Source organism: Protopterus annectens, chromosome 17.part0 (genome assembly GCF_019279795.1).
Source record: "Protopterus annectens isolate FY-2018-M chromosome 17.part0, PAN1.0, whole genome shotgun sequence".
Lineage (NCBI taxonomy): Eukaryota > Metazoa > Chordata > Ceratodontiformes > Protopteridae > Protopterus > Protopterus annectens.
Window position 1 is genome coordinate 257,966,151 of NC_056751.1, and position 27,111 is coordinate 257,993,261.

Sequence of the window (27,111 nt, forward strand, 5' to 3'; positions counted from 1 at the left end):
TAATAGAAAAGTCAGAAACCAACTTGGGGAGAAAGGATGGGTTAGTACGAAGTAATACTCTGTCCTTATGAAGATCAGATAAGGGCTCTTGATACATAAGGCTTGCAACTCAGATACTGATCTGGCTGAAGTGACTGCCACCAGAAATAAGGATTTCCATGACAGAAATTTTAGATCACATGTCACAGCAGGCTCAAAAGGGGGTAGAGAGAGGGACTGAAGAACCAGTTAGAGATGCCATGCCTCCACCGGTTGCCTGATGGGAGGTCTGCTGTGGAAAATTTCCTTGAGGAAGGTCTTGCAAAGTCAAGTGGAAATAAGTGGGACTCCATCTAAACCATTATGGAAGTTGGAAATCGCTACTAAATGGACTCTAATGGTGGATGCTGATGCACCATTCTCAAACAACTCAGCAAGATAATGAAGAGTAGTAGCTACAGGAGCTGAGAAGGGATCTAGCTTCTGATTATGTGACCAGATAGAGAATCTTTTCCATTTGTCCCTGTAAAGTTTTCTGGTGGGTGGTTTATGGGAGGTCAGGATAATATCACGGACAGATGAGGAGAGGGTTTCCTGCCTGGCAACTAATGGAAGTGGAGGAACCAAGCTGTCAGCTTGAGAGTGGATAGATTTGGTGGAGTCAGCCCTTGTGGGTGAGATATGAGGTCCTGACGAGTGTCTAGGATCCAAGGCAGTTGTAACAGATGAGGTCGGAGGAAGGGAAACAACACTTGACGAGGTCAGAATGGGGCAATGAGGATCACTTTGCTTCTCAACCGAATAGCTTTCCTTAGAAAAGGGGGATCACAGGAATCTGAGGATAAGCATAAAGGAGACCCGCGGGCCAATTGTGAATCAAAGTGTCTGTCTGTGACTCCCCGTGAGGGGGAAAGAGGGCCAATTGTGAATCAAAGTGTCTCTCTGTGACTCCCCGTGAGGGGGAAAGAGGGCAAAGTAACTGCTGCATTTTGTGTTTGAGAGGGAGGCGAAAAGATCGCAGCACGGCTGGCCCCAATGGCTGAAGATTTCTGCCATCACACTTGGATTGAGAGACCACTCGTGAGGACGGAGGATGCATCTGCTTAGCCTGTCCGCAATCACGCTGGTGCTCCGTGAGATATGCATTGCGATCAGAAAGCAGTTGGAAGCTATTGCCCAATGCCAGATTCTCAAGGCTTCGTGACATAGAGGGTAGGGCTTGGTCCCTCCCAGTTTGTTTATGTACCAGACAACGGACATGTTGTCCGACTGGATACCAATCGTTCCTGATGGAAGGAGCGGGTGGAATGCTTGCAACACCAATAGCACCGCACTTAACTCCAGGACACTGATATGCAAGTTGACCTCTATGCTGGACCACGTGCCTTGCACTGACTTTCCCTGGAAGTGCCCCCCACCCTGTAAGGGAAGCGTCCGTGGTGACCGTGGCGCTCGGTTGGGGCACCTGGAAGGGGCGACACCAAACATTTTCATCTGTACTCATCCACCAGAAGAGATCTTGTTTGCAGGTGTTGGTGATGAGAATCTGTGAGCTCAAGGGATGAAGACTGGATATCTACTGGGACAGAAGGAGCCATTGTAGTAGTCTCATGTGTAATCTGCTTAGGGAAACAATTGGGATGGCTGCTGCCTAGACCCCACAGCCTGAAGAACTTTCCTTGCAGACACCTTTTTTCGACAGAGTATCACTTGAACTTGTGCCCTTAATCTCTGAAGCCTGTGAGGGGGGGGGGGGGACCAGATTTGATTGATTGTTGAATATTGCCCCTATAAATTCCAATTGTTGTGAGGGCTGAAGGCAGGATTTTTCCCAGTGGATGGTGATGCCCAGCGACTCCGCTAGAACTAGAGTGCAGCGGAGGGCCCTGACTAGAAGGGGCTTGGTGGGGGCAGAGAGGAACCAATCGTGTAATTATGGAAACACCTGAAATCCCTGAAGTCTCACTGCTAGGCATTTCGTGAACACTCTGGGGGCCGTTGAGAGACCGAATGGCAGGGCTCTGAACTGGTAGTGATTGGCTCCCCGCCGGAAGCGAAGGAGACTCCTAGAGCGCTTGTCCATTTTGATGTGGTAATACGCACCCCGGAGATCTAATGAGCACAGCCACACACCCTCCCACAGAAAGGGGAGGATGGACTGAATCGTGACCATGCGGAACTTGGTCTGAACCACTGATTTGTTTAGCTGGCTGAGATCCAAAATGGGCCTCCAGTCCCCTGTCTTCTTTGGCACTAAAAAGAATCATGAGTAAAACCCTGATCCACACTGGTCTGGGGTGGCCTGCTGGATGACTCGTTTTTGACATAGCTTTCGTATTTCGGAAGCTGACTCCTCCCTCTGACTGGGTAGAACATCGAGAAGGGATTTTGGAGGTCTTGGATAAGAGATTAAAGGAATGTGATAGCCTCTGGAAATTATTCTCTGCACCCACTGATCATTTGTAATGGAGAGCCAGGCAGCTTGGTGCAGAGAGAAACGCGCCCCGACTGCTTCCAGAGGAAAGCAATTGGGCAGTGCTTCAGGAGCACTGATACAGTCTTCCCGAGAAAGAATCTCTGGAGTGCTGATTTCGGGGACCCCCTCTGCCCCGAAAGGGGCGTCTTCCATTATTGGAACCCTCTCTGCCTCTGGGGGTCCTCACCACGTGCGTCATGGAAAGGACCTAGAGACTTCTTGTGCCACATCTTTCCACTCCTCAGAAGCAGACCCATGGCAGACAAGGTCTTCCTGCTCTGCTTGCACCTGGATAATGTAATCCTTGACCTTAGCACCGAACAAAGCTGATGGTTCGATAGGGGCGTTTAAAAAGAAGACTTGGAGTCTGCGCAGTCACAAATGCACATCCAGGTGTGGCATCTCATAGCTACACCTGCACCCACAGCTCTAGCTGCTCCTTTGGCTGTGTGGGACAGCAACCTCATGGATGAATTGGAGATGGACTCTAGGGTGGCAAGTTGGGAAGCAACTTTATCACATACCCCATCCGAAACTTGACCAGAGAGGGTTCCAGAGAGCTCCGAGATGAAATCTCTCTGGAGCCTCGTGAAATGTGCCAGAAAGTTTAGAGACCTGACAGCAAAGGTCGCCAACGCAAAAACCCACTTCCCTAACCAGTTCACTGCCTGGGACTCTCTGTTGGTTGGGTGCAGCAGGACTTTCCTCTGCAAGGTCCTTTTTCGTGGCTGCCGCTGCCACCACCATAGCATCTACTGGCAAACCTCTCGACCAGTGGGGTTGATCCTCTGGAGGGGAGAGTATCTTATCTGATCTCCTGGGGATGGCCTCAATACAGTCAGGGTTCTTCCATACCCGCTGCACGATGAGCTTGACCAACTCATCAGCAGGGGAGGGGGGTCACCCAAGAAGTAGAGGGCCGAGAGCGGAAGGCCTGCAGGAATACAGATTCCTCCGAGGAAGGATTGGAGGATTTCCAGTCACCCCTCTGTATCAAGATTTCCAGGAGGTCTCCAAATGAGACATCATCAGGGGGTGACCATGGGGATTCTTCCCCATCACCGTAGTCCGGATCTTCCGTGAGGGACTCCTCTGGGGAGTCCATGCGTTTCCTCTTACATGCCTGTTTCCAAGGAGGTTCTTCAGTGGGTGCATCCGAAGAGGACTCAGAAAGGGAAATACCCTGAACAGGGATTTCCTGGGCCTTGCACTCTCTGAGTCCGGGGGGTGGCCTTTAAAAGCTGCAGCTCAGAGGGAACTGGTGGGATATCTGACTTAGGAGGATTGCTCGAGGTGAGCACCCTCTCCATCACCCGGAAAGCAGGACCGCCTAAAGAGAAATGGGAGCCAGGAACCAAAGGAGACAGTTTTGGAACCAGGGTCACACCTCGCTCCACGCGGTCTGCTCCTGGGGACGGAGCCTCAAGCAAAACCGAGGTGGGAGTCACCCTCTGTCCCGAAGACGGAACAGGCAACAGAACCGGAACTGAGGGTTACACCCCCCCCAAGCATGAGATTGAGGAAGTGTGGGTTCCAACGGAACAGACACCCAAAGGGGACTCTGAGCCACAGACACGGTTGTCGGCACCGAGGAAAGTACAGTTTTGTACGTACCATAAATGTAGATGTTCGAGTTTATACACTGCTGCAGTCATTACACTTGGGTTATCCTGCTGTCAGACAGTTCCCCAGTCGGCCTGAGTTCCAAAGTCGTGGTCTGGCGTCGGTTGCGGTCACCTCCTCCCTGACGTCAGTGTGACAGGTGTATATAAGATGCAGCCGACGCCATTTTCTTCAGTTTTTCTTGCCCCAGATGTCAGGTGCCTCTAAATAGGTAGGCAATTCCAATTGCTAATAAAACATACATTAGTAAAGCAAAAAACAAAACAACTTGCAGCTACCAGCAAATACTCCCCGTAGGTAGTAAGGGTAGAAGACGTAGGTACATACCAGCCAGTAAGAGGGGAAGGAGGGAGGGTAACCTGGACTGCAGCAGTGTATACAGTCAAACATCTACATTTATGGTAGGTACAAAACTGTACTATGTTCATCCTGTTAAACTGCTGCATCATTACACTTGGGTAGAGATACCAAAGCTGAGGTAGGGTGGCTGGTTCTATAAGGCATTAGGGGTGGCTATAAGGCCCTGCAGCACTGCAGTGGCGAAGCCAGCTCTGGATTTAGAGTATAGAGGCAGATGGTAATGCTTGGTGAAGGTATGTACAGAACTCCAAGTTGCTGCTTCCAAAATATTCTTGGTAGGTAATCCCCTGAGGTAGGCAGTTGAAGTGGCTGTTGCGCTGGTGGATGGAGTGAGATCTAATTCTACTAGGTACAGGTTTTCCATGGTATGTGTAGCAGAAACGTACAAAATGTCCTATCCATTTTGAAATAGTCTGTTTTGAAATGGCTTTTCCCTCTGCTCCTGCAGCATATGCTACCAATAATTGCTCAGATTTTCTGAAAGCTTTGGTTTTGTCCAAGTAGAAACGTAACTGCCTGTGAATGTCCAAAGAGTGCAGTAGTCGCTCCCCTTTATTCTGTGGTTTAGGATAAAAAGTTGGCAGGTGAATAGTTTGGTTTAGAGCCACACTGGATACCACCTTTGGCATGAATGTAGGGTTAGTTCTTAAAGACACCCTGTCCTGGTGGAAAATGAGGAAAGGTTCCACTGCCATTAGTGCCTGTAATTCTGAAACACTTCGTGCTGATGTTATTGCCAGGAGCAGAGCAGTTTTCCAAGAGATATATTTTAATTCTGCTGTGTTGGCTGGCTCAAAAGGAGGTAAAGTTAGCTTTTCCAAAACAAAGTTAAGGTCCCAAGTTGGAGTAGGTGCTCTATGGGGTGGTCTTATGTTTTTAGCCCCTCTGAGGTACTGTTTTAACAGAGGATCAGAGAAAATTGGTGGATCCGTGTTGTAATGAGCAGAGATGGCAGAGGCGTGGATCTTGATGGATGAGAAGGAGAGTCCTTTGTCCAGCATCTCAGTTAAGTGTTGTAGTATCTGAGGAATGTGTGGGACAAGAGGGTCAAGGCTGTGAGCTTGTTTCCAGACACAGAATCTCTTCCATTTCTACTAGGCCTTCTGGCCTCCAGAATGACATCCATAACAGCTTTGGAGAGAGGCATTGCCTGCTTGACCAAGGAATCGTCCATGCAGCTAGGTTTAAGGTCTTTAGCTGGCTGTGTAGTATTTGATTGTTGTGCTGAGTCAGCAGATGTGGGATTTGAGGTAAAATCCAGGGTGGTTCTTGTGCTAAGCTCCTTGAGATTGGGTACCAGTGCTGGTGTGGCCAGTCTGGTGCAATCAGGATCATCTTTGGCTCTTCTTGCCTGGCTTTTATGAGTAACTTTGGCAGGAGAGGTAGTGGTGGGAAAGCGTATACTTGTAGGTTCTCCCAGCTGAATGAGAGGGCATCCACTTTCCATGCTTGTGGATGGTAACTCCTTGTGCAGAATTTTTCTAGCTGGCAGTTTATTGGGGATGCAAACAGATCCATGTCCGGGCTCCACCATTTCTGTGTTATCATTCTGAATATTTGTGGATTCAATTCCCATTCGTGGGGATCCATGATGTTTCTGCTTAAGTAGTCTGCCAGTGTGTTTTTCTCTCCTGGCAGGAATTGTGCTTGCAGATGAACTTTTATGGCTGTGTTCCACAAGTTCATGGCTAGTCTGCATAGGGGGTAGGAGTGAGTGCCCCCTTGCTTGTTTATGTACCACATAACTGTGGTGTTGCCTGTCTTTAGTAGTAGTTGTCCTGGATGCAGCAGGTCCTTGAAAGCTATAAGGGCATTTTGTACAGCTAGCATCTCTTTTTGATTGATGTGAAGATGCCTTTGTTCTGCGGGCCACGTGCCTTGAATACATTTGCCTGCCATGTGTGCTCCCCAGGCGTAATCCGATGCATCTGTTGTCAGTGTTTGCCTGGCTGTGGGTTGTGTAAAAGGCTGTCCCTTGTTGAGGGGACAAGCTTGAGCCCAGCATTGAAACTCCTGTTGAAGGCAAGGGATTAGTGGTATAACTGTTTCCAAACTTTGACAGTGTTGAGACCATACATTCTTTAGGTACCATTGTAGTTTCCTCATGTGCAGTATAGCATATGGAATTGGTAGCATGCAGGATGCCGTGTAACCGAAGGCCTGCAGAATTTTTCTTGCAGGGAGTTGGGTCTTTGTTGCCATCAATTGAAAGTATGGAGTCAGTTGTCCTTGCTTGTCTGGCGTGAGATAAGCCATCTGGGCCGTTGTGTTCAAGCTGGCACCCAGGAATATAATCTCTTGTGAGGGCACTAGTTTTGACTTCTTTTCGTTTACTGTGTACCGCAGGCAACTTAACTTTTTTTACAAATGCCAGATGCTTTAGAAGAATGTCCTTGCTCTCTGCTTGAATCAGGCAGTCATCTAGGTACGGATAAATTTGAATTCCTTTCCGTCTGCAAAACGCAATTACTGGTGCCAGGCACTTTGTGAAGACCCTGGGCACAGTGGATAAGCCAAAGGGCAGTGCATTAAATTGGTAGCGCATTGAACCAGCTATGAATCTGAGGTATCGTCTGCAGTTTTGTCCGACAGGGACATGCAGGTATGCCTCCTTGAGGTCCAAAGTCACGAGCCAAGCTTTCTTACCCAGCATGGAAAGAAGCTGCTGTAGTGTCAACATTTTGAATTTCGGAACATCCAGGTAAGTGTTTAGAGATGAAAGATCCAGAATGGGCCTCCAGGCTTTGTCCTTTCTGGGTACTAGAAAGAGTCTTGAATAAAATCCTTGTCCTTGCTCCTGTGATGGTACCTTTCGAATAGCTCTCATATCCATGAGTGCTGTAATTTGTTTTTGAGCCTCTGCCCATTGATTTGGTGGCAGATTTGGCATTCCTTTTAACCTTGGCAGAGGGTGAAAGCGGAACCTGTAACCTTGAAATACAATGTTGAGAACCCATTTGTCTTTGGTGATCATTTGCCAGTTGTGATAGAAGACTGCCAGTTTTCCTCCCAAGAGGGATTTGTTTGGCAGCTGTAGTGGGAAGTCTTTGGAGCTGCTTTTTATATGGTTGGGGCCTGTCTTCCCCTTCTTTCTGGCCTGATGCAACCCATTATCGAGGCCTGTAAGGACCTTGTGTTTGACCTCTACCTCTTGGACGTCTGTATCTTCCCTTTGAGGTCCGTCTGTAATTGGAAAGGACCAATTCTTAGTTGACCAGTTTCTGCTAAATCTAGGAGGCTGAACCTGTAAGAAATCCTTCACCGTTTGCATAGATTTTGCCTTATCCTCCATTTTCTTTAATACCTCTTCTGCCTTAACTCCAAATAACACATCCTGCTGCAAAGGTGCATCCAATAATTTTGCTTTAACATGATCTGGTAACGTATATTCTTTTAACCAAGCATGTCTTCTAATGAGAGAGCCTGTAACTGCTGCTCTGCAGAAAACCTCTAGAGAATCAAAACCACATTGCAAAGTATGCTTTGCCACTTTGTTCAGCTGCATGCAATAAATCCATTTCTTTAAAATTAGGAAGATCCGATTCTGGAAGCATTTTTTGTTTTAACTAAGACTGTAAAAATTGCTGATATTTTAGCATGTGAAACTGGCAATTTAAGGCTCTCATTGCTAAAGTTGCAGACGTATATACTTTCTTTCCCCATTTGTCTAATGCTCTGGAATCTCTGTCAGAGGGAACTGGATTCTTGGCTGATGAGGCCTCAACTCCTTTGGGTCCCTGAGAAATAGTTTCAGGGTCAGCTACAGGGCTTTTATACAGAAATTTGTGAGAGTCAGGGACTCTCTAATATCCGTCAGGTTTAACAGGGGCTGGAGGTTAACAGGGGCTGGAGGTAAGGAATCAGTATTTAAGCTGGATTCAGTATACACATCATCCACAATATCTAACACTGGCGGAATAGCAAGGGCTCTGTGTTGAGGTAATAAGAGGAAGTCTCTGAGCCTTTTCTTGGATTCTGAGTAATCCTGACCTTCGCAGTGGAAATGCTCCCTCATGGTATGTAGGGTTTCCCCAAAGGAGTGGTCCTCAGGCGGTGAGGCTGATGGAACTGATTCCTCAGCATCAGAATCCTCATAAGGGGGTAAACAGTATCCTAGGTCTGAGGATGAATCAGAAGAGATGGGCACCTGGTCGGTCGAGTCATAGTCTGCATCCTGTCTAGGCCTTTTATCAGGAAGGGGATGGGACCCCCTAATAAGAGTGATTAGGTCTTTCGCCATTTTGAGCATTTGTTTCTTAGGCATGGAGGTCTGCCCTGGAGAATGCTGTATTTGTTTCTTTGATTTTAAAGGAGGCTTAGACTTAGCTGAGTGTTTAATGCTTAACTGAGTAGGTCTGAAGACACCCTCTGAAGCTGTGGGTTGCTCAGCTACTCCGGATCACTCTGAAAGGTTAGTCTTGGTAGGCTGAATAACTTGCGTGTCCGAAGGCCCAGCCATCTCCATGTGGGAGTCAGAGGCAGCCTGTGGTTCTACAGAAGCGGTCGTCAAGGGCTGCGAAGGCGCCTCGCTGAAAACCGGAGAACCGGCAACTGGCCTAGAAGAGGCTTAGTCAGTTTTGGGCCTCCGATGCCTATCCTTGTCTTTGCGCTTTTATGTATTCCGGTCGTCGGAAGTTCCGACAGCATGATATAATTGAATTTTCTACCAAAATAATGCCGGGCAAAATCAAACCGACGTTTAATAGTGCGCTTGTTAAACCTAGCACAAAACCGACAACCAGTGATGTTGTGGTCTGGGCGTAGGCATGGGATACAATAGGAATGGAAATCCTTATGAGGTATTTGCTTCCCACAAGAAATATAGTTATTAACGTTTACTGACATCGGTCTGAGGCAAGACAAAGTTTCCTCAACGGGGTACTTAGCTTTGTAGAAGACTTTGGTTCTGGATTCGGAATGAAAACCTCAGGAGACAGCCGACCGGCACTTGTGAACTGCTTTTGCTTCAGGCACCACGCGGCAAGAAAGACTGAAGAAAATGGCGTTGCCTGCATCTTATATACCCCTGTCGCACTGACGTCAGGGAGGAGGCGACAGCAACCGACGCCGGACCAAGACTTTGAAACTCAGGCCGACTGGGGAACTGCCCGACAGCAGGATAACCCAAGTGTAATGACTGCAGCAGTGTAACACGATGAACATGGGGGTCCTCTATCAGACATCAGAAATATTAGCCTCAGAACAGAAGGATCCAAGGGAGGGGAGTATGTAGGGGTCGTCGGTGTAATAGACCCAAAGCCCACAGTGGGATGGGGTCTAGGAAAATTTGTAATTCCCCTGGCGGTCAGCAGCTGATCAAAAAGGCGCACCACATCCAATTCTGAAAGGCTCCTAGTTGACCTTACCGATGCCCCTGGGGGGGAATCAGGCCACTCCAAAAAAGGGCTGAAAGCTTGTCCAGCAAATGGATCCGCAGATGGGGTGTACTGGGTCCGTGGTGAATTAAAGAAAGGCACCGACTATTCCAGTTTGGAAACCGGCAACAAGGGAATGATCTGAGCTGAGAAAGGGCTCAGAGCAGAGGTCACAGCTGGGGTGGAGGTCAGTAGCGGCTCCGAAGCTGTTGTCGGAACAGACGTCGAAGCAGAAATGGGGAATGTTTGTACAGAGGTAGAGACAGGCAAACTGGTCGGAACAAAGGTTGTAGTGGGCGCCGAAATCGGAGCTGGAAAATGCGCCGATAAGGCAACCTCTGTGTAAATCACTGGAGCCAAACTCGAAGCAGAGGTGGTTGGAACAGAGGAGGCAATACAGTGCTTGGTAGAAGTCTTGTGGGCCTTGTGCTTATTGCTTTTGCTCCATCACCGGCTGGTGAAGAGGGATCTGAACGAGGACGTTTCTTGTCTACAGGAGGGGGGCATGAGACCTCTGAAGCAGAAATCGCCTCTGAAATAGGCGAAGGAAGTAGGCCCTTAAGAATCAACTTGTTACATCTTTCATTCAGCGTCCACTGACAAGCTGGGACAAATATTACAAGGAGGGTTCGCCGATAAATGCGGAACCCCCAAACACTACATACACACTTCATGTAAATCACTATTCGGGAGTTTACCACTGCAAGAAGAGCAGTGTTCAAACTCTGTAGTCCCTTTCTTTTCTGACATAACAGGAAACACATACACACTAAAGTAGAAGAAAGTGTAGAGAGAGAATGAGAGGGAAATACCAATACTGGTATTGGGAATACCACAAGGGTAAAAGGGTCAATACCAACAATGGTACGAAAAGAAATACCTGTGGGTAGAGCTGAGTGGTAATAGAGAAAAATTAGCAAACTGACAGAAAAGATTCCCAAATACTTATAAAATTTTGAAAAATGTAACAGCTGGAGAGCTCGGTGAAATGCTGTTATATGGCTGCGTGGCAAACAAGATCTGAGGTAACTGAGTGAAGGGCATTGTGGGTAGCAGCTTAGCTCAAGAGTTTTTGGTGCACGCAAGCTTGGTGTAAGGCCGATTCGGTTTGGAACTGAACCCATCAGTGATGAATAGAAAGATTAACAACTTCAGACAGATGGTTTGGTTCACAAAGATACACTATCCTTGTGAAAAACTAAATAAGGAGGTTTTGAAGACAGAGCTTGGAGTTCAGATACTCTTCTAGCAGATGTAAGAGCCATTAGGAAAAGCATCTTCAAGACAAAAACGTATGGTATGATTTAGCTGAAGATTCAAAGGAAGGTTGAGTCAAGGCCTGAAGGAAGACATTTAAATCCCAAGGAGGGATAGGATTTTTTAATGGGAGGGAGGGTCTAAGTAAAACATTCCTCTTACAAAGGCTTCGCAAAGTTTAGAGGAAGCTAAGGTAGAGTTATTTACTCCCAGATGAAAATTGGAAATGGCTGCTAATTGGACTTTAATAGCTGAGAAACTAAAACCTTCAATTAAAATTCTAGACAAAAAGTCAAGGACATTTGCAATAGGTGCTGAAAAAGGGTCCACGTTTTTGCATAGGGCCCAAACAACAAATATTTTCCATTTATTCTTGTAAATCATTCTAGTGTAATGCAACCTCTGGCTATTGAATCTTCTGGGTATATCTATCCAGACAGACTGGTGCAGGGATAGATGACACTAAGCTGCCTCCAGAGATGGACAGTCAGACCTCCACTCAGGAATGCTGATAAGGTCCTAACCTCTGGACCCCTGGTTGTGCGGATCACCTCTGCCATGAGGACAGCATCTTTCATTTGAGTTCCACCTCTCCCCTGGGGGAAACTATCTCCACCTAACTCCTGGAATGGACCCTGGGACTTTTTAAACCACATATTTCTACCACCTCTCTGGTTTATAGAGAAAGACCTTTGAGAAGAAAAACACATACCCACAGCAGACAAGGTCTTTCCCTCTTGCTCACACCTGGAGAGTCTCTCTCTCACCTTGGAGCCAAAAAGCAAAGATCCATCAAAGGCTGTACTGACAAAATAAAACTTAAAATGGTTCCCCAAAGCCACATAAGCACATTCAGGCACATCTCCTAATGGATGCTCCCAAATTCGCCAATGAGGTGCCTTCCACAGCATGAAAGGTAGCCAGCTATGAGGATTTTGTAAACAACTTGATCAAATCTCTCTGAAGTCTCGTAAAATGTGCCAAATAATTCAGTGTTTAGGAGCAAAGCTCGCTGAAGCATAGGTATGCTTCCTAACCCTGATCATTGCTCCAGACTCCCAGTTCAGATAGGCTCCTGGAGGACTGAAGAAAGACAAAGTTGCAGAAGGGGACCTAGAGTGCTTTCTGGGCAACTGCTCAAGGAAGGGACTGGGCAACTGCTCAAGGAAGGGACACGTTAGCCTATTTCATCCAGGTTCTTATGTTAAAGTGGGAGTAAGGATCATACAAGATCTTTCAGTCCATACTTTCACATATGGTAAAGACAGAGCCAACTTTTTCAAAATTTTTGATGGGGGCTCCCACGAAGGAGCCGAGGCAGAGGTTAAACAATTCTCAAGAGACCTTTTACATGCGTCTCTGTCTTTAGAAAGAGATTCACTCAGTCAGGCTTCTCAGTGGTTTGGACCCCAGCAACCGAAGATCTGGATGGAAGAAAGTCCGAGTACAAGTTTGCTCTTCATGTCAATAACGGCCCATGAATTAAATCCCACACAAATGTCAGTCTATATCCAGGTGCTCCACCCCTAAACAGTAGACACACTCCATGAGGGCATCAGAGTTTGGGATCTTATGCCCACAGAAAATGCACTTTTTAAAACCCGAAGGTTTATCCGACATTTTACTGATAAATAGTACAAAGATGCCTCAAAAAGGAAAGTGATTACATATATATATATATATATATATATATATATATAAAAATCCTTCCTATACTAACTAAAGTGAGAAAGTGAACAGAGAAAAGGAAAACACTACCAACAATGGTATTAAAGAGTACTCAAAGTTCTTGGAGTACAAGAAAATGGCTGTTTGACAATAATAAATGGAATAAAAGGGCACAAGGGAGATATAAGAAAAGAATACATAGTATAATACATTTAAAGTAATAATGAAAAACTATACTCACTAAACCACAAATAATGGAAAAGACTAAAGATACTTGAGAGTTTGTAATCCACATCTGTTCACAATGGCGGCAAACAAGATCGGAGTTATATTTGGTGGGGTATTATGGTTAAAGGGGAGAAGCTATAGAGTTCTAGGATCTTGTGATCTGGAAGAAGCAGCAGGGTAGTGTCAGATCCGAACCAATGAGTAAAGAAATGAATTAAAACAACATCAAATCTGCAGATAAACATTCTTCATACTTTCACAGTTTATTTTAACAAACAAATGAGCCTGATAATTCAAAGTTCTGAACAATCAAAGTTGCACAAATATAAACATTTTCTCCATACCTATCAAAAGTTTTCCCACCCTTATCAGAAAACATAGGCTTGTAATTTAAGTGCTTAGCAGCAGTAGGATCAACTAAAGCAATAGCTGTTAAGTTAGGTGTGGGAATACTGTATAAAAATTTAAAGAGAGTGAGAATCTTTATGCAGCCTATCTGCCTTTTTAGGGGCAGCTGGCACTGACTATCAAGAAAAGTACAGACAGTAACAAACATCCACTAAAGCAGACAGAACAGGAACAATGGGTGCTGGTTCTGGAAAATTATTCAACAACTCATAGTATCTTCTAAGGGACTGAGACTTACTGTTCTCCCACTGAAAACACTGGCTCATTCTAGCAATAGTCTCAGAGAAACAGAAACCCTCACTGGGAGGAGCAGCAACTGAGCTCTCCTCCTGATCTGAATCAGAAATCAGAGGATAAAATTCTGTATCCGTCCCTGGCATCTTCCTGTTCAAATAAAGGATCCTGGATCTCTTCAGCAAAAGAGGAATCACTCTCACTTACCAGAAATACTTTAAAAGCAGCATCAACTGCCAGAATCTCTGAGCCAGACCCAGTAAATTACTCCCATTCAAATAAAATTGAGGAGGAGTAGATACATGCTTGGCTTTGTTTCTCTGACAGGAATAATTGCATCAACTGTGTTATTAATGGCAGCAACTGCTCCCCCAGGGACAGGCACAGCATTCTGAAAAAGGGAAACCTTCCCTGTTCCATCTCCCATAACCATCAAGCCTGGCTCTCCCTTGCAGACTGAGGGGCCCCCCCAACAGCCACAGTGAACATAGTTAATCCCTGGTTCACAATAGCTTTAGGCACTACACCAAAGAGATCCAGAGTAAAAGAGGAGTGGTCTAAGGTACAACAAATGGCTACTGTAGAGTCACCCACCTGCGGCTGAGGCAATTTGCTAGCCTGCTGTGGTAGCCAAGGCTGTTTGCTTAATTTTTTTGTGCCTGGAAGAAGGACCTAACGTGGGACAGGTAGTCTGTTCCATGGTCAAGCTGAAAATGGTGCCTCTTTCTCGGGAAAGATGAGAATCAATTGTCGGTAAACACCATCAGTCCACAAAAGTTATTTTTTTTGACAAACAAGGTAAAAGGCTCTTAACACTGTGCCCACCCCGCAAAAGTAAAATAAACAAATTTCTTCACAGAAAAAAAAGTGTTTTCAATTACTTTACTCTACTTTAAAAAAAGTGCTCTGTTTCACAGTACATTAAAACACATCACTCCTACTTTTAAAATAACTTTTCTGAAGAGGAAAGTAATAAAACAAACATTAAGAAAATGGAAGTTTTTTGTTTTTTTTCATTCACCAAGGGGAACTTTTCTGACCAGCAAAGGAAAGCACAAGCCAACTGTTGAGCCTCAAAAGCCTCTTAGGCAGCAGTAGGACTTAAACCAGCAGAATGGAAATAAAGAGGAAGCAGTGCAGCTGGCCAACCAGAAGGAATTACAAAACAGACATCCCTGAAACTGACCGGCTGTTCACCAAGATACTGATGTCTGTGCTTATGTACTGGGATGTGCCTTCCACACAAATGCAATCAATACTTGCATTTTTTTTTTTTTAGTTTAGAGCACAGTTTACAAAAAGTATAAATAAAATGCATTTTCATGCAGAATTGTAATAGACCACTTTACTCTAACAGCAGGGTCGGATAAAGTGCACATATGGCTGCTGTGCAATGAGGCAACAGATTTGGCAGGATACACAGATAAGTATCTCAATAATAGTAACAAGTACTGCTTTTAAGTTTATTAAATAACTTTTTCCTTTATGGGGGCATATGTTTTTTTCAACAGTACTCTACATATATGAAAGGGCATCTAGCGCCTCTGCTTTTTTATGAACAGATTAAGCATAAATACTTTTTTTTTTTGTATTTTTTGAAGACAGCATAAATGTGATGGAGACAGTGAATGGAGAAGACTGAGAAAGCACCTGGCACTACAGCGGCAGTGTGGTATGCCACACAAGTAGTACTACAGGCACAAGTGAGTTAAAGGTGCTGAGCTAATAAGTGCCTGTTGCAACTGGTCTTACTGTTGAAGTGAACAGAGTGGTTCAGGTAAAATCGAGAGTTACTTGAAAAACAGGATAAAGGAAGAAGGTGCATTAAACTTGAGTCAACATACATCTGCTAACATAAAAAGTTAACTGTTTAAATACCAACATTACTTTAATTTGTATGAGCAGGATGTTATAATCAGAAACACAAAGCATCTTTCAAATGAATTAAAGGATTCATTATGTTTACAGCATGAAAGGAGAAATAGCAGAGATGAATCAATTCTACAATACAAGGATGACAATCAAAAATATTTTACTTTCTGTTCTGGGCCACATAGCTGATAATTGTTTTCTTTTTTTGTTTTGCCAAAAGGTGCAGTGCTGCAAAATAAAGGTCAAGCAATGGAGCTTGGCTTACATACCAAGAAGGACATATTTCCACTGCTATTTTCTAATTAAGTTAGTTACTTTAGCACATCTTAATCAATTTTTACTTTGCATGCAGGCACCTGAAATAGCCCTATACAACCTTTTAATATAATGGAACTAATACGTAAAGAGAACCTAGCATTTCTTTTGAACAGTGTAAACGTTCATCAGCCTGCTGCCTGTTTTCTAAAAATCATGACCGTGTCATTACTTAAAACTTATGTAAAAATCTAAAAATAGGTTCTTTGTCTAAAACAGAAAGGAAATAACTTTGGTATACTCCTTCCAAAAAATGGCACTGATGTATGAAAGTTCAAAACTTCAGTTCAACATACACAGGTGCGAGTTGGAATCCAGGCTGCCTGATGAACACAAAAAATAATATTTCACCATAAAATATGTCCTGATGAACCAGATTACAACAATTTTACTGCTTTTTTTTTTTTACGATGTGCAATTTTCCTATTTTGAGAGGTTGTGTATTTTCAAGAGAGGAATGTATGGGATATTTTAGCCTGGCCTTCTATGCATCTGATTATGAACGTTTACTTTCTTGTTCCATCTTTACTTACTACCCTATAGTTACGGAAAATACAGTTAGGAAATTAAGCAAATGGGTTCTCGTACAATGAATGCTTCAAACCACCAGCCACCTTCCACTCACAGTAGCCCCATATTATAAAATGGCACCAAAATGGTACAGTCAGTCTTAACTGCTAATCTGTGTTACCATGCATTTCTGAGTCAGTGTTTTGAATCATTCCTTTGTTCAGAGTAATTTACGTTATCTCTCATGAAGCTTTCAAGGGAGGTGTATAAATAAACACAGTTATGTATTTTAGGGCCTTTCTGGATTCATCCTTAAAATCTTTGTGACTTAAAACCAGGTTCTCTGCTGTTTTTTTTTTTTTTTTTTAAGGCAATGTTAATATTTTTCATGCTCAAGCATTTTGCAGTGTACTTTACTGGTGTTTCAGGTAGACAACTTAAGAAGCATCATCTTCAGTGTTCCAGTCAGGCAGAAAAGAGAAAATGCAGTAAAAGAAAAGGGCAAGTGAATACATATGAATTGAGAAATATTTGGTAAAAAGCATTGTTTCATCTAGCCGAATGTCCTTCAATAATTCAGAATGCTGGGAAGAATTACACATTTACAACTTTTATTTCCAAGCCTTTAAAGTGTTGAAAATGTATCATTCCAAAAGAAATTACAAACGCTTCTCACAAAACTAAGTTTGGTCCCAGTCAGATTCAGCTGCTAGCTACATCACATACATCTTGATGTGCAAAAATAAACTTTTGCTATGGTTACTTGGATTTTAAGAAAGCCAAGAGCAAACTATAATACAGTTTGACAGAAATACATATCAAATAAAATGTACATTGTTTAGAAAGCCACAAAAAAGTTACTTTCAAGTGCATGCATTTTGTTTTTATTAACAGCATCAACTTCTTTATATTGTCATAACTACCTTCTCATTCTTTTTCTGAATCCAGTTTCTCAGCTTTTCTTCAGTCATCAAGTGCTTTTTTTCAACTTCCTGCAATTCTTTTAGTTTTTCCTGTTGCAGTTCTACCTCCTGAAAAGACACAATGTTTACTATAACAGTCTGTTAAATTTCACCACAGTATGCACCTATTTTTTAACCAAATCATAACTTCTATTAACCAGTCTTAAATTCTAAACAATTAAGACAAACATACTCATTGGTCCAATGCTTACTTTCAACGGATATCGTCCAATGCTTACTTTCAACAGATATCAACCATCTAATTCCAAGTTAAAAAGAAAAAAAAAGCAGCAAATAATGAATGGAAAACTCATTCATTCCAACTCCTCTGTGTGGGATCATCTACATGCCTTTCCATATTTCAATGCCACTTGCAGTCATAAAATGGTCAGACAGTTGTAACCCATTTTCCTGCAAACCCCTTGTAGCTCTGCTCTTCTTCCTTAATATTATCTTACCTTGAAGTCCGATTGTACATCTTCAGTTACTTTCCACCATTCTACCCATTATTTCACCACTACTGCTCCCTTTCCTGAAATATTACAGCCTTCTGGAGTGCTAATTGCTGAACTAAGAACTTCACTTCAGCTATACAATGTGCATCTGCCCCCCCCCATTTATGGTGTTGCTTTCTTACCCAAGTGTCCAAAGAGAACAGACCAAGAACAAAATGAACTGAGACGAACTGCTCGAGCTGTAGTAATTTAATGAGCCACAGTGAATTAAAAAGGTTTAGCTCTTTTGTTCCATACAATTGGAACTTCATCAGAACACTCAGACTAAATCCAGTCACCAATTTATATTCAAGTTAATCAAAAATCTTACTAAAAATCATGATTTAAAACATGAATATTTAACAAATAAAAAATGTTAATATTTTACATTGTATATATATATATATATATATATATATATATATATATATATATATATATATATATATATATACACATATACATATATACACACACACACACACACACACACACACACACACACACACACACACACACACACACACACACACACACACACACACACACACACACACACACACACACACACACACACACACACACAACCTTTTATAATTTACTTCATATCACAATTTCTTACTTTTTAAACCGGGGCTCTTGAACAACCTTCATTTAAGCCTGGTGGGGACATACCACCCAGCCTAACTTGCCATCTTAGTTCTTGTAAATTAAGATGTTCATCTAACACTTTTCCTTGCAAATCTTTATTTACCTGTTCTATAACCAGAAAACCAAAGTGGCGAGTTGGATTAACTAAAATGTTTAAATAGAGCACTAGTAGACCGTTTTGTTTTGAAGATCATTATTATGCTCGTAAATACAGTCCTTTAACCGCCTAGATGTTTTTCCCACATAGTAAGCTGGGCACTGTAAACACTAGGCCAAGTAGACCACATTAGTAGAAATACAACAAAAATGGCCCTTAACCTTACAGTCTTTGCCTTGAATATTAAAGCCATCACCTTCAATATCCCTACATTGTGAACAGTGCCCACATTTGAAAGTCCCCAGCGTAACAGAAAGGGACTTGTGATTTTTTTATTCTCCAACAACTGTTTTAAGTTCTTATACTTTCTGTATACAATAGTGAGACAGCAGCCAAATTTTTCAAAATACAAAGAATCTACTGTAAATATTTTCCAATTCTTATTAATGACTTCAGCTATTTCAGAACTATCTAAGGAATAGGCGGTGATAAAATAAATTTTCATCCAATCATTGTTATAAGACCTTGGATTATTGTAAAAATCATTGGTATCGTTCAAAATAAGAACAAATACCCAAATTTCTTTTAGTTATTACCTCAGACTTTATATCTATCAAAAAACCTTCTTGGTAGCCCCTACTTTTAAACATTTCCACCACTTTGGATCCACTATCCAAAGATGTATTTGTAACTTCGGGAACTGTAGGTTGATCAGAACCATCCCGATTTATCATAAGCCTACCTTTTCTAACAATTATCTCCATTATTCGAGCTGGCATCTGCAACATCAAAAGTAATCAGTAGTTAAAGGCCAGCTAAGTTAGGCTAGCTCGAATGATTTCGGATGAAAATATGGTTTTATACTTAATGTGACAAAGTGGTGAAATGTTTAAAAGTAGGGGCTACTCAGAAGGTTTTTTGATTGAAATCAAGTCTGAGGTAATAAAAGAAATGCGGGAATTTTTTTCTATTTTGAACAATACCAATGACTTTTATAATAACAAGAGGTCTTATGTTAACAATGATTAGATGAAAATTCTTTTATCGACACTTATTCCTTGGATAGTTCTGAAATAGCTGAAGTCATTAATAAGAACTGGAGCCAATTTACAGTGGATTCTTCGTATTTTGGGAAATTTTGCTCCTGTCCCACTACTGTATACAGAAAGGATAAGTCCTTAAAACAGTTGGAGAATAAAAAAAAAAAAAAAAAAAAAATCACAAAAGTCCCTTTCTATCACTTCATAAACGCAAATTGATGAAATAACTAATTTCAGCAATTTGTGTCCATGAAGCCGAAATCTCTAAATGGGCTACGTTGAATTCGCGCTTATGCATTTTCGTTATCATACGAAGTGTTCGCAGGGATGGTGTCTGCAGTTTAAAGTGAGTGAGGGTGTGTGAGTGCTTTTCTAACTTGTATGAGTGGGTCAGGGTAGGGAGGTGGAGGCATGAGTGTGTGTTTTTTTTTTTTTTTTTTTGTTTGTGCGTCAGAGTTAGTATATATAACTAGGGGGTGTGGGGGGAGAAGCCCCCCTGCATATGTGCAGTGTAGGTGTGTGTCCTTGTGCTGTTTTTCGCTGTTTTGTGGTTAGGGTGTTATGGTTTGTGTGTTGTGTGCCGTATAGTGTATGTTCGATGTTGTGATTTCTTGGTTGTGAGGTGTCCCTGTTTTAAATGGTTTCGACTTTATACTGTCTAAACGCTGATATTCGATATTTCAGCAATACAAACACACACAGTATATATATATATACATACATACATACACACACACACACACACATACATACACACACACACACACACACACACACACACACGTGTATGTATACATGCGCGCATACACATACGTGCACACAAACACACAGCTATGCGCGCACATACACAGAAGTACGGAGATTTTGAAGTAGCGCTTCTGGTGTTGCACTGTGTGAAGGGACGTATTTATGTTTAAGGGTTTTGGTTAGTGTCTTCAGTGTGCGTCAGGGTGTTTGGTTACTGTGATCTGTGTGCGAGAGGGGAATGTAGCTTGTATGGTGGTGGTTTTGTGCATTTGTCTGTGTAGTGTGACAATGAATTAAGTACATTTAAGTAGAAGGGGTTTGGGGTGCCGGGGGGCTTGCCCCCCTGCTTGTATGTAGCGTAGGTTTGTGTGTTGGGGGAAGCTGTGTGTGTGTGGGGGGGGGGGTGGTTAGTGATTTTAAAATTCAGGCTTCGGGATTGTCAGCTTTCGGCTTTATAATCTCGAAATTCTGAAATTCGATATTTCAGGATTATAAAGTGAATACACACACACACACATTCTGGCAACAGATAATTGAATGAACCCAGGAATCTGAAGTTATCGGTTACAGTTATTTTATGTTATGGTATGGTATGGAATCCCCCCCCCCCAATCTCTTCCTCAACCTCCTTCAGACAAACATCCTCCTTTTCCTGGGGTTCTGCAGGACTTACTGGATCAGGGCACTATTCAACCTTTCCAGGCAGCAGCAGCAGTCAGTAAAACTGACAAGTATTAAGTCACTTTTTTCATCAAAAAAAAACACAGGGAAAATCAGTTTAAAACACTTAAACTAATTTAAAACAATGGCTGGAGTAACAAATTTAAATAGATTAAAACTAACCCTCTTAGGAGCATAGGAGGTTACTAGGCTAATGGCCCTGTGGCCCTTACAAGCCTAGGCAAGAGTTTACCCCCAAAAAAAAAAAAAGAAAAGAAACCTCAGTCAGCACCTGTCGCCCCTGTCAGTGAGGGACACATATGGAACCCCTGGGACAAGTTTGTGGTTTCCCATCCACTCAAGGTTGCGCTTGAAGAGGGTCAGAGAGATACTCTGGGATGTATGGCAAGTCTATTCCAGAGAAGGGGCAGCCTCTGGGAGACAAACCTGTCTCTTGTTTAAAAGTTGCCAAAAGTCATGTGACAGTCTATAAAAAACACCTTTTTAAATTCCATAGAAGTTGTTCACTTTTAATCACATTAAAAACAAAAAAGCACAAGTGGAAGTTTTCGCCCTGATGGGAATTTATCTGCCCAGCAATGGCACGTGTTGGTTAACAATCAATCCTCGAAAGCCTGCAAGAGGAGAGCTCTTCTAAGTCAGGAAAACTCTGAAGGTCTTGGTGCCCAAATGACTCATTATTATACTTGTGGTGAGTTGAAGAAAAAGGTTCAGACATGAAGAAAGCAGACAAATTTAGTTTAGCAACAAAAGTTCTGTAATGTAATGTTAATTCCTTTAGTGGCAAGATGATTACAATGATAAAAGGGCCAAGAAAGTCAGGGGAATACTGCACCACAGAAAATGCAAAAAGGCAAAGCACATCAAAAGAAACAGAATCCAGGAACAATTACCTTCATAGATCTGTTTTGAATTTTGTTCCTTTCTTCTTTTGTTTTACGTATCAGCCATTCTTCCCAAGGTGTGAAGTTAAACTCTGTCAAAGGAAGCTGCTGTTGCTTCTTTACGTTTTCTGGCTTTGCATTAAGTGACTTAGTTCTGCAAGAGAACCACAGAATTATAAAATCATATTTCCTCACATATTATCAATACTATGAACAAGGAAGACAACTTGCAAATCAAAAAATAGGACATGTAATGTTAACATTTGTCCCTCTTTGCAAGGGACAGTCCTTTAGGCAGATGCGACCTGAAAAAAACTAAAAGATGCCAAATGTCCTGAGATTTTAGGACAAAAAATATTTTCTACATTTTTCTTTAATAGTTGCATAGAACAGTGGTTTTGTATCTGAAATACCTAAACATTATAAGAATTAGAAAAACTTCTCAAATGCCATAAGAATAACTTTTTATTTTGGCAAAAAAAGTGAATTTCTGTCCTTTGTTCTGGTCATGGCTATGTTTTGTCCCGCAAAATCTCATGCTTCTACAAAAAAATGCCCCGCTTTGGGCATTTAAAAAGTTGGCAACCCAAATGACATGTTTAAGTAAATCTTTAGTAGTTTTCTTCCTCCCATTTCCTTTCTATATTCATTCTATGCAAGTATTACACACTTCCCATCATACATATGCATCTATTTTCCCTAACAGGAACATTAACTATCCTAAACCAATTAACTATATGAATCATGTCCTGCCTACACTCAAACCAATTCCTTCACAAAACCCTACTTACTACCTTGACCCAGATACAACTCCCTAATCTGGCCATCCCTCTTCATCATAAACAAAATCATACTCGGACATTGCTAACCTACAACACACAGAAATCCCACCACTCCAGTGCAAAAAATGTACCAAAACTACTACTCTATATCCTCAAACTCCACCACAGACTCCAACAAACTAATACAAAGCAGAGATGTACACCACAACCCTAACCAGATACTAGCCACACCTAAACAAATTCATCAACCAACTCCCCCAAACTCCCTGCATAAATACTCCCCTCAATCATCATCTAAAATGCAACAAAAAAGAAGTTAGGTACTCACCGAATACACTAACTAGGTCTCTAACGTGGCTCGTGGCAGAGTAGGTATCCCACCATGCAGTGGTGAAATTCCTTAGATCTTGTTTGCTGTAAACTATAACAAAGATTAAAATAATCATATGTCATCAGCTTAAGAAAAAACAGACTCAAAGGAACTAATTTACAAGAGGAAACAACTCTCCACCAGTTCCTCTAGGAGTCTTTGGATGGGGGAAGGTGGGAGGGTCATAAGAATGAAGGGCGAGATGGACAACAAAAATGGAATGTTATAGTGAGTACATAACTTCATGTTATGTTGTCCTATCTCGCCTTCATTCTTACTGGATGAGACAGCGTCACTAGCACCTTTTCTCTGGGTGGCTCACGGGAGTACACCTTTGAGCACAGAGGAACCAAAGGAAGCCCTGTACCAGGAGGCCAAATCAACTTTGTAATGAGTAATAAACGTATGAGGATTTGCCCAGGTAGCAGCAGCAAAAATACTGTCCATTGACATTCTGGCCTGAAAAGCAGAGGATGTTGTTAATGCTCTGGTTGAGTGACTAATTCTGAAAGGCAAATTTCTATTATTGGAGGTGTATATAAAAGTGAAACCATTTTGAAAGTGTGACTTTAGACACTGGCATGCCCTTTTTTTGCTTCAGAGAAAGAGATGAAGAATTGGTATGATTTCCTGAAATCTTTAGTTCTGTCCAGATAGAATCGGAGCGGTCTACGCACATCCATTTGGTGGAGTTTATACTCTGCCTTGTTTCTATGATTGGGAAATAAAACTGGAAGCTCAACAGATTTAGACTGGATTGAGAACAAACCTTGGGTACAAAGGACGGATTAGTTCGTAGCAATACCCTATCCTTATGGAAAATCAAATATGGTGGCTTGATTGATAATGCTTGCAACTCAAGAGACTCTTCTTGTAGATGTTACAGCTACTAGGACAGTCTTCAAAGAAAGAAATTTGAGGTCACAAGATGAGGAGGGCTCGAATGGTGGCAATATTAGAGGAGAAAGGACAAAACTTAAATCCCAAGGAGAGAGCGGTTCTTTCAAAGGAGGTCTCAAAGAAGTGCCTTTTAAAAATGCTTTACACAATCTGTGTGACATTAGATTAGGAGTATAGTCATCAATGGGGCAATTCGAGATTGCCGCCAGTTAGACTCCAATTGTAGCTGCAGCCGAGCCTAGCTGGAAGAGTTCTGTAAGAAATTCTAAAATTAAGCAAATTGGAGCAGAAAAGGGGTCAATGTTTCTGGTTTGTGCCCAGTAGGAGAACCTCTTCCATTTACTAGTATATAATTTTGTGGTAGAATCTTTATGAGAGGATATCAAGATGTGTTTGACTACTGGAGTGAAACCTTGAAGCCTGACTAAGTTTGGAAGTGGGGCAGCCACGCTGTCAAAATGAAGGTGTGGAGAGAAGGATGAAGTGTTCCTGATATATGGGTCAGGAGGTCTGGAACTGGGTCCAGAACCCATAGCTTCTCCTGCAGATGAGGTCAGAGGAAGGGGAATCAAATGTGACTAGGCCAATATGGGGCAATGAGAATCAGCCTGCTTCCCAAGGATTTTACTTTCTGGATGACTTTGGGTATGGGGAAACGGGGGAAAGGCATAAAGAAGTCTCGAGGGCCAATCGTGAACAAGTGCGTCTCTCGACGTCTCCCCCAGAGGGGGGGGGGTGAGGCCAAATTAGCCGCTGCACTTGGTATTCATGGGAGTGGCAAAAAGATCGCTGCAAGGCTGGCCCCATTTCCAGAAAACATCCTCTGCTATGCTCTAGTTTAGAGACCACTCATGAGGCATTAATATTGCCCTGCTGAGCTTGTCCGCTATCACACTGGATTTCCCCGGGATGTGCGTTGCTACTAGAAAGCGTTGGGAAGAGATTGCCCATTGCAAAACTCTTGAGCCTCTTGACAAAGTGGTATGATCTGGTTCCTCCTTGTTTATGTACCATATCATAGACATATTGTCTGACTGGATTGCAATCGTCCCTAGTGTGAGAGAGTTGTGGAGAGCCTGCAATGCTAGAAGCACTGCTCTCATCTCTAGAACACTGATGTGCAAATGGGCCTCATGTTCTTGCCATTTATGCCTTGGACCATCCTTCCCAGATAATGCCCCCCCACCCTATCTAGGAAGAGTCTGTGGTCACTGTAGCAACAGGTTGTTGTGGCATAAAGGGTCTTCCGCTGGTCACATGATTGAACCGTGTCTACCACCGTAGCACTCTCTTGCATGACTCTTATTCTGATCAGATGGGACATAGGAAGTTCTTGTAGTGACCACTGAGAAAACAGGAGCCATTGAAGGATTCTCATATACATCCTGGCCAGAGAAACTAGAGTTATGGTTGAAGCCATGGTTCCTATAAGTTTCAGAACTACCTTTGCCTTTACCTTGTCCCTGGGAAGAAGGTGTACTATTTGCTGTCTGAGGGCAGAAATTCTGTCAGGTGGAAGACATGCCATCATAGAAATGGTGTCTAGGTCTGTGCCTATGGAGGTACTATGTTGACATGACAACAAGGCAGATTTTTCCAAATTGACTGTTATGCCTAGCTGAGCACAAATTTCCAGTATCACATCCCTATCTTGTTGAAGTAGATGATTGGTGGTGGCAGTTAGGAGCCAGTCATCCAGATATGTAAACACTTGGAATCCAAGACGTCTCAAGTGAGCCGTTACTACTGCCATGCATTTGGTGAACACTCTGGGGGAGCATTGAGACCAAAGGGCAGAGCTCGGAACCGATAATGACTCGTTCCCAGCTGGAAGCATAAAGGACTCCTTGATGTGCTGTCCATTTTAATGTGGTAGCACACATCTGAGGTCTACTGAGCACATCCAATTGCCTTTCCCTAAAAAGGGAAGTACTGACTGCAGTGTCACCATTCGGAACTTGGACTTTTTAACAGATTTGTTCAGTTTGCCGAGATCCAATATGGGTCTCCAGTCCCCCATTCTTTTTGGCACTAAAAAGAATCTTAAGTTCCAAATCTTATTTGGTCTGTGGGGACTTTTTGGATGACTGATGTTTGTCTAGCAACTTTTGAATTTCTAGTTGCTTGCTCCCTTAGATTGGGTGGAGCATCTGGGACTGCTCTGATATGTGGGAAAGGATGGCAAAAGGGAATGGAATATCCTCTGGATATTATGCTTTCTACCTACTTGCATCCAGAAGCCTGGCAAAATAGCACAAAAGACAAAGATAAACGCCTTTTGACTAACTCCATTAGCTCATCAAAATGTGGCTGAAGGTTGAGATCCAAAAGCCTTCAGGTACACAGACTCATCAGAAGGGGCGATGGTGTTCCAGCCGCCTCTCTGTTTTAGGATCTCAAAGATATCTGTAAAGGAGACATCTTCAGAGGATGACTGTGGGGACTTTTCGGACTCAGAGATCAGTGTCCGAGGTGATGGACTCGTCAGGGGAGTCTATATGCTTCCTCTTGCATGTTCTCTTCCGAGGGGGCTCCTCAGAAGGGTATACTGGGGAGATCTCAGAAGAGTGGGGTCCACCCAATAGGGGTTCCTGAGGCTCAATCTCTGTCCGGTGGATGTGGTGGTGCCAAGACAGTAGCTGGTGCTTTTGGGGGGGGGGGTGAATACCAGTATCCTTGTGTAGAGCTTTAAGACGGGACAGCACACTCCTCATCAGCGTGAAAGCAGAACCCACCGGCTAAGAGGAAACCCCTGAGACCAGCTGATGTAGGAGCAGAGCTCAACCAAGGCGAAACACCAAGGGGTAGACTTGGAACCTACGAAGCTCGGGTTCAAGCGTCGTCGCCCCAACCCCCCCCACCCAGGGCTGACTGGAAAACTTCGGCTTCCTGACACCCCAGATGGCACAGAGTGTCGGAGCAGAGATCGGTTCTGGAATGCCCCAAAAGGGTCCCAGAACCGAAGGGTCTACAGCAAGTGGTACTTGGCACTCCAGCTCCAAAGACCCAGCTTGGCTCAGAGGAGGAACAACAGTGGATGTAATAGACTTAGACGGCTCCAAAACCTGTTGGGTTGGAGCAGAGAACAATTTTGCTAACGCCGGTGACTTCAATAGTCTGCGCACCACCCTCTCCACATCATCAGACAGGCTCCTAGAAGACCTGGATGATCGGGGTTGGTGAATATCTCTCCAGGAT

At 43.1% G+C, this 27,111-nt stretch overlaps 1 protein-coding gene across 1 annotated transcript in view; it reads right to left on the reverse strand.

The window, feature by feature from the left end:
• Positions 1-27,111, reverse strand: part of CCDC34 (coiled-coil domain containing 34) — a gene marked incomplete in the record, with an annotated part of 365,523 nt that overhangs the window by 265,883 nt on the left and 72,529 nt on the right. Inside the window, 2 exon segments of the mRNA XM_044059167.1 lie at positions 17,229-17,336; positions 21,871-22,015. Coding sequence (XP_043915102.1) covers positions 17,229-17,336; positions 21,871-22,015 — 253 coding nt within the window.